The sequence below is a fragment of the Eptatretus burgeri genome, chromosome 11, assembly GCF_056783735.1.
Source record: "Eptatretus burgeri isolate ZD-2024b chromosome 11, Ebu_testis_v1, whole genome shotgun sequence".
Lineage (NCBI taxonomy): Eukaryota > Metazoa > Chordata > Myxini > Myxiniformes > Myxinidae > Eptatretus > Eptatretus burgeri.
Window position 1 is genome coordinate 36835501 of NC_140971.1, and position 17507 is coordinate 36853007.

The 17507-nt window shown below is 37.4% G+C and overlaps 1 protein-coding gene and 1 long non-coding RNA gene across 2 annotated transcripts in view; one reads left to right on the top strand and one right to left on the bottom strand.

The window, feature by feature from the left end:
• Positions 1–3945: 3945 nt before the first annotated feature.
• LOC147016879 (atrial natriuretic peptide receptor 1-like) overlaps positions 3946–17507 on the bottom strand; it is a 93368-nt gene continuing 79806 nt past the window's right edge. Inside the window, exons 11-16 of the mRNA XM_085846013.1 lie at positions 16185–16272; positions 15956–16095; positions 9276–9428; positions 9077–9175; positions 8715–8806; positions 3946–5646 (exon numbers count right to left, since the gene is read on the bottom strand). Of these exons, the coding sequence (XP_085702139.1) occupies positions 5602–5646; positions 8715–8806; positions 9077–9175; positions 9276–9428; positions 15956–16095; positions 16185–16272 (617 nt within the window). The 3' untranslated portion in view covers positions 3946–5601. The remainder of the gene's footprint in view (positions 5647–8714; positions 8807–9076; positions 9176–9275; positions 9429–15955; positions 16096–16184; positions 16273–17507) is intronic.
• LOC147016880 (uncharacterized) overlaps positions 10154–17507 on the top strand; it is a 24238-nt gene continuing 16884 nt past the window's right edge. The window contains exon 1 of the long non-coding RNA XR_015049232.1: positions 10154–10429. This is a non-coding gene — a long non-coding RNA (uncharacterized LOC147016880). The remainder of the gene's footprint in view (positions 10430–17507) is intronic.

The following is a 17507-nucleotide window of genomic DNA, read 5'->3' on the forward strand; positions in this document are numbered from 1 at the left end:
AAATACTGCTTCTCCTAATCCAAAAGAACCATATACAAATAAATATCAAAAACATATTCCTTGTGGTTTCTGTTATTATATCAAATCATCTGTTGGAGAAAAGTATAACAAAGTTGAACATTATCGTGGAAAAAATGCTTCACAAGAGTTTGTAAAACGATTAGAAAAGGATTGTATAAGACTCACTAAATTAATGAAAGAAACAAATGAACCGATGAAATTAACCAAAGAAGAAAAATTAGAATTTAGAATGAACAATATCTGCCATATTTGTGAGGGGAAATTAAGGAGTCTAAAGTTAGAGACCATTGTCATCTTACTGGTAAATATAGAGGTCCCGCTCATTCCTGTTGTAATCTTAATTATAAATTACCTTCTTTTATTCCAGTCTTTCTTCACAACAGCGCCAACTATGATACACATCTATTTATAAATGAACTTTCAAAAACACCAGGGAATATTTCTGCTATAACAAACACAAGTCAAAAGTATATTTCATTTTCAAAAATGATATTCACAAAACCTTTAACTCGTATTAGGTTTTTAGATTCTTACAAGTTTATGGGAACACCACTAGCCTACCTCGCATCAAATCTAAGCTCCACGGACTCTTTTCCAAATCTTAATTCATTCTTTCCAAAAGAGGAAATTCTCACTCAAGAGGAAATTCAGATTAAAGAGAGAATTCAAAGTAAAGAGGAAACTCTAATTAATGAAGAAATTCTAACTGAAGATGAAATTCTAATTATAAAGAAAATTCGAACTAAAGAGGAAATTCAGATTAAAGATGAAATTCTGATTAAAGAAGGAATTCTTACGAGAGAGGAAATTCAAACAAGGAATGAAATTCAAAGTAAAGAGAAAATTCTTACAAGTAAGGGAATTTATCCTTATGATTATATGGATTCATTTATGAGATTTAAAGAAACACAACTTCCTTCAAAAGAAAGTTTCTATAATAACCTTTATGAAGAAGAGATAAGTGATAAGGAATATAAACACGCACAAGAAATATGGAAAATATTTAAGATAAAGAACCTTGGAGAATATCACGATTTATATCTAAAAACAGATGTTTTATTGTTAGCTGATGTGTTTGAAGCTTTTAGATCACTCTGTCATAATAAAAATTGTTATGGATTAGATCCTGCCCACTATTTCACAGCTCCTGGTTTAGCTTGGAGTGCAATGTTGAAAATGACAAAACAAGATATAGATTTAATCAGTGATGTGGATATGCTTTTGATGATTGAGAAGTCCAAGAGAGGTGGAATATCACAAGTATGTTCAAAAAGATATGCTAAAGCAAATAATAAATATCTTCCAAATTATGATAGTGAAAAAGATAGTAATTATTTGATGTATTTTGATGCTAATAATTTGTATGGATGGGCAATGTCTCAATCTCTGCCTTATGGTAAATTCGAGTGGGTGGAAGAAAAGGATTATGAAAAGGCTTTGATGAATATTGTTATTTCTTCTCAAGAGGAATTGAATGACGAAGAAGAAGGTTATTATTTTGAAGTTGATTTGAGGTACCCGAGTGATCTTCATAATAAGCATAAAGATCTTCCTTTTGCATGTGAGAAAGAAACTCCAAAGAAAGAATGGTTAAGTGATTATCATAAAAGTTTTAATATTAAAGGCAAATCAACAGAAAAGTTATTAACAACATTCTATGATAAAGAGGGATATGTTTTACATCAGAGAAGCTTAAAACAGTTTTTGAGAGAAGGATTGAGAGTAGCTAAAATTCATAGAGTTTTAAAATTTAAACAAAGTCCTTGGGTGAAAAAGTATATTCAATTTAATACAGATATGAGAGCAAATACAAAAGTAAAATTTGAAGGGGACTTTTATAAATTAATGAATAATGCTGTATTTGGAAAGACTATGGAAAATGTTAGAAACAGGCAAAACATTAGATTCGCAACATCTTGGAAAGAAGCTTCGAGATTGATAAATAAACCAAGTTTTGAGAGAGAAGAGGTTTTTTCAGAGAACTTTTCTGCAATTCATATGAAAAAGGAAAGTATTGTAATGGATAAACCAATTTATATTGGAACAGCAGTTCTTGATTTATCAAAGATATTGATGTATGATTATTTGTATAATGACTTAAAGAAAGAGTATGGTGAAAATGTTTCATTGTTGTATATGGATACTGATAGTTTTATCCTAGATATAAAAACTGATGATGTTTATGAAGATATGAAGAAAAATATTGGAGTATATGATACAAGTAATTTCAGCAAGAAGAGTGAGTTATTTTCCAAAAAGAATGAAAAGGTTATTGGTAAGTTTAAGGATGAGTTGGGTGGAAAAGTAATGAGTGAGTTTATTGGATTGAGAGCAAAGGCATATGCTTATAAGTATGGTGAACAGATTGATAAGAGGTTAAAGGGAATAAAGAAATATGTAATAAAGAAATCAATAACTTTTAGAAATTATTATAATTGTTTGATGAATAAGAAAGAAGAATATAGGAAAATGAATACAATAAGAAGTTATAAACATAACATATATAGTGAAGAAGTAAATAAAAAGGCATTAGGAGCCTTTGATGATAAGAGATTTATTTTAGATAATGGAATAGATTGTGTTCCATATGGATATTGTATGATAGAGTGTATAAAATAGATTATGTTTTAACGATGGGAAGATGGGTTAGGGTTTTTTAAGGGCTACCGCCGCGTTTTTCACAATATATAAATGGTTAAACCAAGTATTAATCAAACTAAAGAGTGGAGAAAATCTCAGTCTTGGTATATAAATGGAAAACATAATGAATGTGAAAAATATCAAATAAGTCTTATTGAAAAAATAACTAAAACAAAGGTAAATAAAACAAATAAGCGAATTAATTTAAAAACTAGTAAGTTAGAGGATGTAAAGAAAAAATGAATATCCTTGAATGGACTGAAAACTTTGATGGTTATCAATTGAACAATGAAAAAACAATTTACTATAATCTCAAAATGATATGTGGCTCAGGAGGTGGTCAGATGAGAGCATTAAGAGAAGTTTATCATTTCGTAATGGCACAAATGGGGTATCTTAAAAAATATAAAGATTCAAATGTTTTGTTTGTCAATATTTTAGATGGGGATTATTGTGCAAAGAAAATTAAACTATTGAAGGAATTTGAGAATGAACAAATCTTTATAGGTTCAATGAGTGAGCTGTTCAACCCCCAGGTGTTCAATTCAATGAGGTTCAACCTCCAGGTTAAAAGGGGAGACAAATAAATATACCTTGGGATAAAAAGGGGGTTTATTTTTAGGGAAAAAAATTATGAATCGCTGAAAATCCCCCATTCATTTACATGGGGAAAAGTGAGCCAGAATCAGTATTCTTACCCTACTCACCACCCTAACCATTAAGCCAACACCAGGCAGATAATATAATTGTGGTCCCCCAGCCTCAATGTCAGTACTTTGCCTTGAATATCAGTACTGAGCCTATATCTTAAATACACAAACGAGCTTTCTGGTTTATTTACATCATTTAATATTACAGAGTTCAGACAGGCAGGATGGCCTCGCCTAGAGGTATGCACACTCACCTCAAAGCTGTCTAGCCTGAGTCGGAATCTCAACTCAGTTACAAACCATCACCCAGATGTTTCACAGGCAGAGTGATTCATAAATGTGTGTGCCGTCCCGTCTGCTGACATTAGTTGGTGGACGTTAAAGATCACACTGTGTCCTTCATGAAGAGTAGGTGAGCCATCACCGGCACTATAGCCAAATTCCTGCTTTACCCTAAAGGAGGCACTTCATCAGCGTACAGCCATGCTCTCTGCAGCAATGATGCAACCAGCAGCCACAGGCTACATACAAAATTAATGAATGAATTAAGGAGTTTAAGGAGTTTCCTTCGGCAATCATACATCTTTAATTACTTGGAAACAATTTTATGAATCAAAGATTACACAAAAACACATTGCCGATGCACATCAACTTTTATTGCTCTTTACGATAAACATGTCAACATTTTTCAACTCCAGTAAACTTTATATAAGTATCAAGAATTGGTTCAATCAATGGTTCAACATAATGTGAGCAATGATCTGTTGACAGAATGTTTTTCATAGATCATATTATATGGCTGTTTACATTTTGAAAACCAAGGTGAACCAAGCATTGAGCAGTGGATTACAAGTGTGTATGTCTGTTTTGTGTGAGAGTTTGTGTTTTTAAAGTGAAAGAAAACAAACTTTTAAATCCAACATTTATTACATGTATATTACTGAATCTTTCACGTCACATCTATTTCCAGGAGAGAAGAAGCTCAATTTTTATAGATCCCCAATTTTTCTGACTTTTCAGCTCAGACTTTGGCCCCAAATAATGTTTAGAATTTTCCCATAGTTCCCGTTTCAACGGAGTGATCCCAAGGTGTCGGTTTGTTTTGATGTCAAATGTTGAGTCCGTTAAAATGGACTTCAGTACACATGACAGAAAAAATACATCACTAAGTAGCGAGTGTAACGTCAGTATGTTTTGTAGTAATTCGGTTGAGTCAGTTATGTTGTGTGAATGGCTGTAAAATGCACAAGTGGCGTCACGTATGCATTTCAGGCATTCATCCACACTCATGTTTGAGCTGCCAAGCCTGGGATCAAATCCAGCCCAGGTGTAAAACTATCATCCTGGTGTTTCGCAAGCAGGTGTTTCGTATCATGTACCCATGACAGCTAATCTGACGTGACATCCTACATTTGTGAGACTTTGCCTGCTTCAAGGATAGCTCATTGTCAATGAAGCACTATTTTACCATCGTCGGAGTATTACAAGACACATTTGCTTGCGAAATAATTTGCCTCAAAGTCGTACGAACAATGATGTACATGCCCATCTTCTGACACGCTTTATTATATCCAAAAAGTCAGACAACACCTGTGTATAGTCTGAGTGTGCACCTACTGTGAGCTTGACATGAGTGTGAAATGGGAGTCTCAAGGATCTCGTACATACACTGGTGGACAGCAGATCATTATACCAATTGTAGATAGAACCATGACAGAGTACAGTACATTTACTAACAAGGAAAAACGCCCAGGATCTGATGGATCTCTCAGATCCTCGCAAAGTTAACAGGTATATCCATGGATTGATGGATTGAAATGTCAGTGAGAAAGTTTTTAAACTAAAAGCTTATGCCTGATGAATTGTAGCAGCAAAAACCAAGATCAAGCCTTATCTTGCGCTCATGATGATCTATTGGTAAAAAAATCCTTTTCAGATGTTCAGGGATAATGAGATATGAGTAAGGTAACACCATTAAGGAAACAAAAGGCCCATCCATCTGTGATTGAAACAACAAACCTGGTACTTTGTCCAAATGAAAATGCATGTTTGGTTGGACGTGCCTTCTGCTTCCTTCACAGATGCTTTTCCAACGACATGCAATTCTTTTGTACTTTGTGTTTGGAAAAAAAACAGAATTCTGTAAAGCATGGTTCTGTTTCAGCCAAAGTAAATATATCAATCAATGCATACACGGTTCATGCCTTTGAGAAATGTTGCGCACGCTCAAAATGTTGGCTGTGTGGTACACCGAGAGGGTGCAGTGTGGTATTTCAAAGGGTCTTCGGTCTTACAATCTGCCATCTAGCCACCATGTGACCATTTCTCCTTTACCCTGCGTGGATACAAAATGTCATACAAAAGGTTTTACTTTAGTCATAAGATCAATACACTCATGGGGATTACACATAAAATGTTCATCATACATTTGAGAAGCGTCTGCCTGTTTGTGTGTTTGTTTTGCTTTGATGCACTCCTAAACCACGGGACAGATCCCCTGCACATAGGAAACTGGCCTGATAGCATAGAAGGGGCACGTCGCCAGCTACCAAATGGTGCCTTTGCCAACCTCTTCCACCGACAAATTGTGCAATCTTCCAATACCACTCTGCTGGCATGCAGGCTTTAGCCTTGTGGGCTGGACAGGATCCAGGGTCCCTGTCCTTACACCCCTCTCACAAGTATGGCTGGGATTGTATAGGACCCTGGGTCACTGATGCCATCCATCATCCATAACAATGGTTTAAAGACATAATAGTGGTTTGATTTTTTTTGTTGGCATGTTCATTTTACTTCGATGTTTCTATTAAAAATATATAAACATCGCCAAAACTGATGAGTGGAAAGAGTTGAAAACTGCTGGTTGTAATCACAAGGTGCATGGGAGGGTTTTCGGTGGTTAAAAAACAATTCCATTGTTCAACACAATTTCACCATACAGTCGTGAAAAAAAAAAAACCAAAGCAAAGGGGAGGATGAAACGGACATAGGAGAAAACAGAAGAAAGATGAAGGGAGGGAAGAAGAATAGATGGGGAATATTAGGGAGGAGAGGGAATGTTTAGTCAGAATTGAAAGAAATTCAAAATGGTAATTTGGCATCTTCACAGACATAAAGGGCTGTATTTGGCTATATTGTAATCAGAATCCCAAGCAGTGTAAATATGATAGCCATTCATCCGGTTTTGTGGAGGACAGTCCAATGTTCGACTACTCTGTCCTCTATTGATATGAAACCAGACACCTTTGTGTCCTCTATTTCCCCCTTGAGCTACCCAAACTTTCGACCCACAATTTAACTTTTTATTGTTGGTCTTCATTGGTTCATACGTATATTTGTCATTTAAGTAATCCCACATTTGTATTGGTTCTGCAAATTCCAAAAAAGATCCTATTTGTCACGTTTCCTAATGACATCTCTATGTTGTGGCTGTTGCTTGATGCTGTTAAATGTTTGTCTTGCCAAAAATGCAGAAGTGAAAGACGTCCTTAAACTCAGAATGGTCGAACGATAATCATCTTCTACGTATTCTCAAGACCATGCAGCAATGCTTACACAGAACATGTGTTTTTCAATGATGACCGCTGCTTGGAGAAACGAGAGGAACAGATTGGAAGTGGACAGTGTGAAAGCAGAGATCCAGATCTGCATTAACTTTTCAGAAGATGCAAAGACTGTACCATTCACTTTCTGGGGAACAAAAACCTACTTAATGATGCCAGGAAAGGACAGAAATATCAACACCAGTCAATCCGAGAATTGTGAGTACACATTAAATGTTTTTGTAGTCTTAATAACTGCAGTTATTACGAATTAAAACAAAATTCAGGAAACAAAAAAACTAGAAGGGCACTCTTTGACGTCATGACATCGCCAGATATGCCTCCACCCACATTATTACATCATCATGCCTACTTGTACCAAGTTTGATTTAAATCCCTGAACACAGATTGAAAATATTAAATAATCCTGGCTGCGAGAGCATGCGTCTGATCTGGTTTAAATCTAAAACATCTATTCGCCATGACTACTAGATCACAAATGTGACATTTCACGTCGACTGACAAAGTGGTTCGAGAGAAAGAAGTTTTAAAAGATATTTGTTCAATCCAATATGGCTGCCAGACCATGTGACCTATTAATTATTCATGAACACCTTGGTATCCACAAGGTTTGGGGAACATGTGGGTGAAGTTTCCCCTCGAAATGTCAACCCATTCTGAAGAAGAAGATTTTTTAAAGGTTTATTCTTCAAAAAACCCCAAAAAATCAAAATAAATCACAGCTGACAAACCATGTGACCTATATTATAGATGGAGAACCTTTTGTTCCTCATAGATAGGTGATCATACCCGTAAAGTTTCACCTTGATCTGTTCAGCCATTTCAGAGAAGGTTTTTTTTTAAGGTTTTTATGTTAAAAACAAAATGACTGCCGAACCACATGACCGACGACGTTATCGATCCCCCCCCCCCATACAATTTATCCCTAGATGACCCTCACAAATTTTCATACTGATCGGATAAACCATTTGAAGTGTGCAATTATGATGTCATAACAAAACCAGCTATGACATCATCAAAAATCACACTTATTCCCTATGGGGCACACTTGACATGTGCCAAGTTTAAGTTTTTTTCCATGGGGGTGGTCTCGGAGACACAGATGCTCAAAGTTTTTCCTTTTTCCAACATGGCTGCTATTCCATGTGACCTATGACATCATAATTATCATTAAAATATTCTGCATGAGTAGTCACGGCAATGGTTAAAATTTTGTTTAAATCAGATAAGCGGTTGCAGAGAAAACTAGAATGGCACTCAGCAGAGCGCATACCTCCGCCACACAATGTCTGATCCATGAGAACATGTCATGCTATACAGTACGATATCGTTTTTGGCTCGATCTGTCAATGGTGAAGAATCACTTTAAAAATTCTAGTAGTTGGATCCGGATCCGGGTCCGGATCTTTACCAATACCTAATCAGTTCGTCCTTGTCGCACACCAAACCTGTCCACAAAATTTCATCCGGATCAGTCCCAACTTTTTGAGATATCCTGCACACAGACAAACAGAGGGGTGAAAACAGAACCTCCTTCACCTTCGGTGGCGGAGGTAATTTGTACGAATGGACGGACAGACCTCAGTACAAACATACGTACTGAAGGACAACCTGAAAACATAATGCCTCTGGCGACTTTGTCAGCAAAGGCATAATTATGACTGTTTTTTTTTAATCACTGTGCACGAAATGCGACTGTCCTCTCTTATTGAAGTCCGTCAATGGCCACTCTAAGTGTAAATAATATCAATACCACTTACTAAATCCTCTGAGTCATTATCACCTGCAACACGGTTTGAATACAAATTCTAATGGCCACAAAACTGTCAGCCTTCCTCACCTTCACCGCAATGGAGCCGCGACACGTAAGCTTGTACCCTCCGAGGTCCTGCAAGATCTCACTTGTACTTGGACTGCATTGGATTCGGAGTCCTGGGTGAAATGAGAATCTAATAAGATGTCTATAAGCTTATAAATTTCATACACCGAATGTGGACTAATCAAATCTAACCCGAACATCTACATGATTGCAGATGGGAACCGTGACAGGTATGGAGTATCACACACTTGCACTCTGTCGGGAATCAAACGAAGTAGTCGGTAAGTTCACTGGAAATCACGTTGCCACCAAATTATCCTGTTGTCCTTCGACTGAAAATGACCCACATTACCCTTTTAATGCTGCAACAGGAATATCCTTACCTTCACTTGTGGACTCCATGCGTGATGCTGTGTTCACCGCATCTCCAAACAAGCAGTACCTGGGCATCTTGGTTCCAACAACACCGGCCACAACAGAACCTTTAAAAAAAAAAAAGAGATTTTCGATTCTACCTGCAGATATCGACCAAATGTATGAACGGACGAAATGAAACCATTGTGTAATGATCTCTGTGCTCACCCGAGTGGATTCCAACACGAATTTGAAGCATTGTCTGTGGCCTGTGTGGAATCACGAAGGATTGCGTAACGGCGATGAGATCGAGAGCCATGTCTGCAATTTCGCTGGCATGTCGGCGACCATTTTCCTTGGGAACCCCAGACACCACCATGTCTAGGTAAAGTACAAAAGCAGACTTAATGATAATGTTTGAAGTTATTGTATCACTCTCATGACAACAAGGTGAATACCATGATTATAACAAAGGCCGATGCAAACGCGTTAATAATATCAACAATTATTCTTTTCCTGACGCTGAAAATAATGGTTGCCCTTCGTAGCCAAAGAAGGCCGATAACATATGACAATAGCGGACATTCGATATAATGTCGAGTGCTAAACGAGGAATTTTAGCATGTGTTTATGTGTTTGTGTGTTTATGGTGACTGTTCTGCTCGACGGGCACTTTTAACCTGCCGTTGCTAACATGAAATCTGTCATTGAAATAGGCTTTAAAAAATATTTTTCACCATTTAGACGGAAGAGTGGTGACTTTATGAAGGTAAACTCTAATTTTTGTGTTCCTGAGTGAAAATCGGACTCATGGATATATAGGAACATGAGAGTTTGTATCATTTCCTGTTAATGTAATTAGCTGGTGGCGGCCATAGTTATAACACACACATAAACGAACGGATAATTCTCCTTTCACCAAAAGATGCAAAAATCGAGTATAATTTCTCTTTTGGCCCTGGAAGCAATCAAAAAAATATGTATTTGTAACGACACTCAAAGCCTATGCAACTCCCACTCGCACCACCCTCCCTTCCTCTCGCACCACCCTCCTCCTCTCCCAAAACCCCTTCTCCCCCACTCCCAGCACACCCTGTTACCCTCCCACCACCACCCACCCGTTCCCTCCTCCAAAACATGATTAATAGTAAATATCATCATTTTAAACTCACCCTGTGCATCAACAAGCCCGAGATATGACATTGCAATCGGTGTTAAGAAGCACAAAGTTTTGGTTGGAATGCGCCATCTTCGGCCTTTCACGGCTCCACATCGCTGGGAGTTTTTGCAATATGCACTGCACTGTAACATATTAACTTGAGGAGTTAATCAGGAAGTTCTTCAACTGTTTCATTGTGCAGAGGCACGTCCCTTTCTCGCAGGTATGCTTACAAGGACTTACGGCTTCTTTAAGCGTGTTTCTAGTCATTTCATTCTGCAATCCTTATCTGGGGAGCATGAAAGATCTCCGTGCCATCCCGATGTACTTTGTTACTTAGGGATTTCTGTACATTCGCACCAAGCAATCAGTGCAGAAATACATCATTTCAAAAGTCCCGTATTGTGAACACCTGGGTGCAGTGTTGGAGCTGCCACCCGCATAACAACCACACTGAGTTAACAAGCAGTGTAACCTGGTATCAAGGGATATCCAAGAGGAGCAGGCCAGTTGCGACTCACAGATTTTCGGCAGGAATTTGGAATCTATTCAGGGTGTCGGTGATTGATAACACTGAGCTGCATTTGAAATATTTTTTTCAGAAGTCGAGGATTCCTCAACGGTTCTCATATACTTTTTGCATGCTGAATTTAGAAATGTATCTAATTTCACTCAATCAGGTCAAGTTTTTATGCTATCTCAATTTTAAGGAAAAAAATAATCAAAATTTTTGTGGTTTTAATTAGCATTTTTTAAAATTCAAAATCAGACTTGCATTGACAGAAAATGTACAAACTATATATATATATATATATATATATATATATATATATATATATATATATATATATATATATATATATATATATATATACATATATATATGACACACAAGTACCGTTCATGTGGAAGAAAGTGCCTTCACAATTACTTTCATTTCAATTTCAGAAAATTATGGATAAATCGTTGTTTCTGGCAACACCCAACTTCAGTCGCTCCAGCAGTCGCTGTTTTCCTTCGTCTTTTTAATGTTGAATTTCACATTAATGGTACTTGTGCGTCATTTTATATATAGTTTGTACATTTTCTGTCAATGTAAGTCTGGTTTTGAATTGAAAAAAAATGCTGATTAAAAACAAAAATTTTGATTATTTTTTTTTCCTTAAAATTGAGATAGCATAAAAACTTGACCTGATTGAGCGAAATGAGATACATTTCTAAATGCAGCATGCAAAAAGGATATAGGTATCGTTGAGAAAACCTAGACATCTGAAATGACACAGACCAGTGTAATTCACCGACTCGTAATCGATCGACCAACTAATGCCACCAGACTCCGAAACACGGTTTCAGCATTTTATGTGCCATTAATTTTTATTGGACACTCAAAAAGAATGCAGCAGACTCAAAACATGTGGAGCAAAAAATGCTTATACGAAGCAAAGAGCCTTGTTTATGCAATAGCATTGTTTGTGGTGTGAAATATGCATTGTTGTGCTTTCAACATTTGATGAAATACAAGCGGTTCTGTATTAGAATTGTGCACTGCACACAAAACGTACAAAACGTGTTTAGGAGATGCTGCAATGCCAAAAATGCTTCGACGAAACAAGTAGTGATGTTTATGCAAGAGCAACGCTTACGTTACACGACAAGCATTGTTTATGTTATTTGCTTCGTAGAAGCGTTTCAAAGTCCATTTAAGAGACAGAGCACTTTGTGATGCATTGCATCGTCCAACCTGTAAAGCACCAATTCAATTGAGAGTCGAATTGGTCATGAATCTTAGACGAGACAGTTCAAGGTTCAAACATCACATTGCCGTCCATAGTAATATCGCAAAATTGATGACGATAAACAAATCACTGTTAGTTATCTCCGTATGCTGGTTGTTATCTCTAATGTGGGTTTCAGTAGGTGGAACGAAGCCCCCCCACGTCTCAAAGTATCCACCTCCATATGAGTGTGTGACTATCTATGTGTATGTATATATATATATATATATATATATATATATATATATATATATATATATAGATATATATATATATATATATATATGTGTGTGTGTGTGTGTGTGTGTGTGTGTGTGTGTGTGTGTGTGTGTGTGTGTGTGTGTGTGTGTGTGTGTGTGTGTGTGTGTGTGTGTGTGTGTGTCTGTGTGTGTGCAAATTGCTGTTGTTGGCTGCTATCTCCACATCTGGGTGGGTTTCAAGAGATGGAACGGAGACCTACTGGGTGTCAAAGTATCCACCTTCATTAGTAAGGGGAAAGGGTGTTGTGTGTGCGTGTGTGTGTGTGTGTGTGTGTGTGTGTGTGTGTGTGTGTGTGTGTGTGTTTTATGTGGAGGAGAAAGTGTGGAGATCATGGAGTCGGAAGTGCAGACAGCATTAAAGAGGATGAAGAAGGGACGAGCGCCAGGCATTGATGAGGTGCATACAGAGATGCTCGTTGCTGTGGGAGAAGTTGCAGTCAGTTGGAAGATGGTGTTGAATGTATGTATGAGAGACGGTTCGATTCCGGAGGATTGGAGGACAGGATTAATTGTGCTGATGTAGAAGAGGAAGAGCGATGTTCAAGATCATGGGAAGTACAGAGGCATCATGTTCCTAAGTCATGTCATGAAGGTACTGGAGAGGAACGTGGGTGTGGAAAGGGTAAGGGAATGACGTATGGGATGTTCATGCTGAGACAGCTGGTGGAGAAAAGGTTGGAGGTGCAAGGTGAAATGGCATTGGGGTTTGTGGACCTGGAGAAGGCCTACGACTGTCCCAAGAGAGATGTGCCGGAAGCAGAAGTTAGGTTGGTGGAAGGGACGTACAAGGTAAGGAAGGGAAGAGTTTTGGTTGGTGTTGGGATGTCGGAGGAGTTCAGTGTGAACATCGGTTTGAGGCAGGGAAACACTCTCAGCCCACTAATGTTTGTCATGGTGATGGAGCTCGTAATGAGGGTAAATATGGAAGGCATTCTGGGGAGGATGTTCCATGCAGACGATCTTGCTGTTGTGGTGGAGAGTGGGTGGGAGATGCAGGAAATACTGGTGGAGTGGACGGAGGCATTTGAGAAGCATGTGCTGAAGATGAGTATGGAGAAGACTGAGGTGATGTGGGTCGGGCAGCAGAGAAAATAAATGAATATCAGATTAGAGGGGAAGGAGATCAGACAGGGAAATAGGTTTGAGTATATGGGGGGAACAGTGTGACCAGGAATGGTAAGTTGGAAGCATAGGTGTGGAAGAAGATTCAGGTGGGTGCAAATGCATGGAGGAGGATGGAGGGAGTAATTGCACACAGTGGATTTCAGAATGTGGAACGGAGTCCTACAAGGTCTTGAAGTATTCACCACCATTTTTGGGACGGGATATCGATTCATCAACCAAGCTCTGAAGTTTTATTCTTTTCAAAGTTATGTTCCAAGGGTTCTTTTTGGGATCGTCACTGAGTGCCAGACACCTTCCAACTCTAGTTTGTTTGTAGTAATACTTCCAGGGATGGTTTTTAAGATTTTCATAAGGTTCTTCTTTGATCATCATTCCCATTTCTCCCATTATCACTGGTACAATTTTGGTTCGAATGGGTGGGTGCTCTTCCACTTCCATGATCTTTTTACTTAAATTTTGAGATCTTGGTGTTTGGTAATTTTCTTCATTTCTGCATTGTTTCGGCCAAGATCGCTGGGTACTGATACCTCAATTAGCAATGCCATCTTTTCTTTTTTGTACCTCAGCGCAATATCTAGTTGCTGTGTTTTCTATGCTCATGCTTGATGGGATCATCGGGTTGCACGTGTTATTTCCTTGTTTTCAATGGTTGATTTTGGTTTATGCTTCCATGCATTTTCTGAAACTGGGATATTTAAGTTTTTGCAGATGTGCCAGTGGATTACTTTACACACTCTACTGTGCCTTTGTGTGTACATCTGTTCTGACATGAGTTTTTTTTTTTACATCCTAATAAAAGTTGGCTCGTGCTTTCTGTTTCTACCTTGCAGAATTGACACTTGTCCGATTGACTCAGTCCTGTCATTTTTTTTAAAGCCATTGTTATGTCTCTGGTCTTGGGCATTTATTATGATTTGTTCTCCATCCCAGTGCTTCAATGAGCCTTCCTTGTGTCTACCCAGTCTGTCCAATTCTTTATATACATATCTATGTATGGCGTTGCAAGGACGAGTGATGTAAGGGACACATCGGCCATTTTGGAGTTAATGCCATATAGCACTATTTTAACCCTTACCCTATCATCCGAGCCTATCATCATCATATCATTAAAAAATGTCGCTTCTATCACTCCTCCTCGCGGGGCCTCATATATATATATATATATATATATATATATATATATATATATATATATATATATATATATATATATATATATATATATATATATATATATATATATATATATATATATATATATATATATATATATATATATATATATATATGTATATATATATATATATGTATATATATATATATGTATATATATATATATATATATATATATATATATATATATATATATATATATATATATATATATGTATATGTATATATATATATATATATGTATGTATATATATATATATGAATGTATATATATATATATGTATGTATATATATATATATATATGTATGTATATATATATATATATATATATCTATATATATATATATATATATATATATATATATATATATATATATATATGTATATATATGTATATATATATATATATATATATATATATATATATATATATATATATATATATATATATATATATATATATGTATATATATATATATATATGTATATATATATATATATATATATATATATATATATATATATATATATATATATATCTCCCTGCTCTTTTATCATTCTCCCAGTTGTTGGTGTTTTTCTGTTGATATTTCACTTTATATTTTTCTTTTGTCATTTTTGCAATTGTTGTGGCTGTATTTGTTACTGTTTTGGTTTAATGTGTGACATCTTCTATTGGCACCTGCCTTTGGAAAAAAATTTCCGAGGTGGGTTAGGGATACCTTCTCCGGTTTGCTGTCTTCATGTTTGTATTCAAATTGGATTTGGTAGTCTGTTAAACTTTTCACATACTAAGCCAATCCTACAGTTTTGTGTGTGCATGTGATGTGCTCACCCAACTTTGGCCGAGAAAGCAAAATTTAAGCATTGAGGTGAAAAATATGAGTGGTCAAACACCCCCCAATACATGAGTAGGCATAAATGCATGTGCAGTGCCCAAAACAAGTTGCTTTCTTTTATTGTTTCATACTTAGCTGTGTCTATCAAAAAAAAAAAAACTTAAAAAAAAATATGCTTTTGTCGCAGTTTTGTTTGTAATGTGTGCTGTCAAGATGTCCACGGGTGTATTCAGTTACCAAGTAGGTAGCTCACGCTTGCCAAGCCAGCCTTCCTTATCATGGTAATGCAAACCTATCACAGATGGGGGCACAAACAAACAGATGGACGGACAGCTGGACGCATGGACGGACAGCTGAACAGAAAACCCCAAAACATAATGTCTCCAGTGACTTCGTTGGTGGAGGCATAAAAATTGTGCATGTTGGATTGGTTTATACCGCAACACAAAAATATAGACTATAGTCTACAACCATATGTCTGTGTTGCAGGTGAACATTGGGAAACGATCCCTTTTTGGCTGAGAAGGCATTTTGTTTTGAACAACGCAAGTAGTATCGATCCCTTTTTCAACTTACATGCATCACCAATGGTTTCAACCTTATAAACATCATAGTTATCAATGATATTGTCAAAGATTGTGTAGAGCTTGTTCAAAAAGGTCACGACTTCGTAGGGAGTACTGGAACTGGACAGCTGTGTGAAGCCCACAATGTCACTGAAAGAGAGGAAAAGTCACACAATTACAGATAATTATTGATACAATATGACTATTTTACTTGAGGAAATGTTTTTCGAGTTACGAACCTGAAGAAAATGGTTGTGCTGCTGTAGCTTTGAGCCTTTGTTGTTCTGCCTTGTCTCAGGTCGTCTGCAATTTGTTTGGGTAGCATGCCTTAGGAAGAACAACGGGTATGCATTATGTGACAACATCGCAAGCATCATATCCACAATAAAATTATTTGTTAATCATCCAGCGAATGCATTGGGATCCAATTACGAACTCAGTCCGTTGGTTGCATCATCGTTGAGGTGTGGTTGTGCTCTTGAAGTTAGGGCAGAAATTTTGAATTTGGACAGGGCACCGGCACACAATGGCCTACTCTTTTAGAAAGGTACCATGGAATCTTGTGGAAAGGAAAGAAAAGTGGGTCAGTACAGATTAGACTATGCCTTGGAATACCACCCTGCACAGCTAACATTAGCTTATTGGGCCAGACAAAAAAAAAAGATCTTACTATCGCACTTACAGAGAAGTTTAAGGCAAAGAAGGCACACCTGTTTATGAGCTTTTCTTGTTTCCAAAGTCAATGCTTGTTGAAGAGATAGAATATAGAATAAATCATGATGCAACAGAACAAAAGGAATAGCAGAAAGAGGGGGGGGGGCAATGGCAGGGCTGAGGAGCAAAATAGATGGAGATGGACAAACAAGGGATCCGGGTAAGAATGGGGCAGGGGGAGACAAGATCGATATAGGAGCAAACTCTCGGGTAGGTTAAGCTGGAAATTTGGAAGGAGGTGGGCTTTCGGTGGGGGGAAGGGAAGGCAGTAGTTGACGGGGTTAAAAATGATGCTTTTGGATTGTGGATGACCTGAGATGTTGGTGAAAAGCTGCTGACTTGAAGAGCTAAAAAGAAGAATGAGATTGAAGAGAATTTGTATGTTGGTTCCAGAGGTGGACAAAAGAGGAATAAATGATTGGAGGTCAGCAGTGATTCTGGATTTTGGGAGTATCACAAGAAGGTGGTCGATGGTGAACTGCATGTGCACCGCATTGGCTTGGGGGATTGGGGGACAAAGCTGGGAAAGGGCAGAGGGTGAAAGACGAGAAAGGAGGTGGCAGAAGACAGGAAGACCACCAACTTGTCTGCGATGGGAAAGTGATAAGCCCATAGACTCAATTTAATCACATGAGATGCCAATGATCTTGAAGGCCTTCTTTTCCATGGTATCAAGCTGAGCAAGATGTGAGGCAAGAGTGCCAGCCCAAAGGGGAGAGCAGTACTCCATCCAGCTGCAGATGAGGGTCTTGTATGTGGATAAGAGTTAATGAGCACAAAGGAAAGATTTTGCACATTGATGGAAAACCTTGGAGGCCAATTTTGAAATGTGGTTCGCCCCAAAAAAT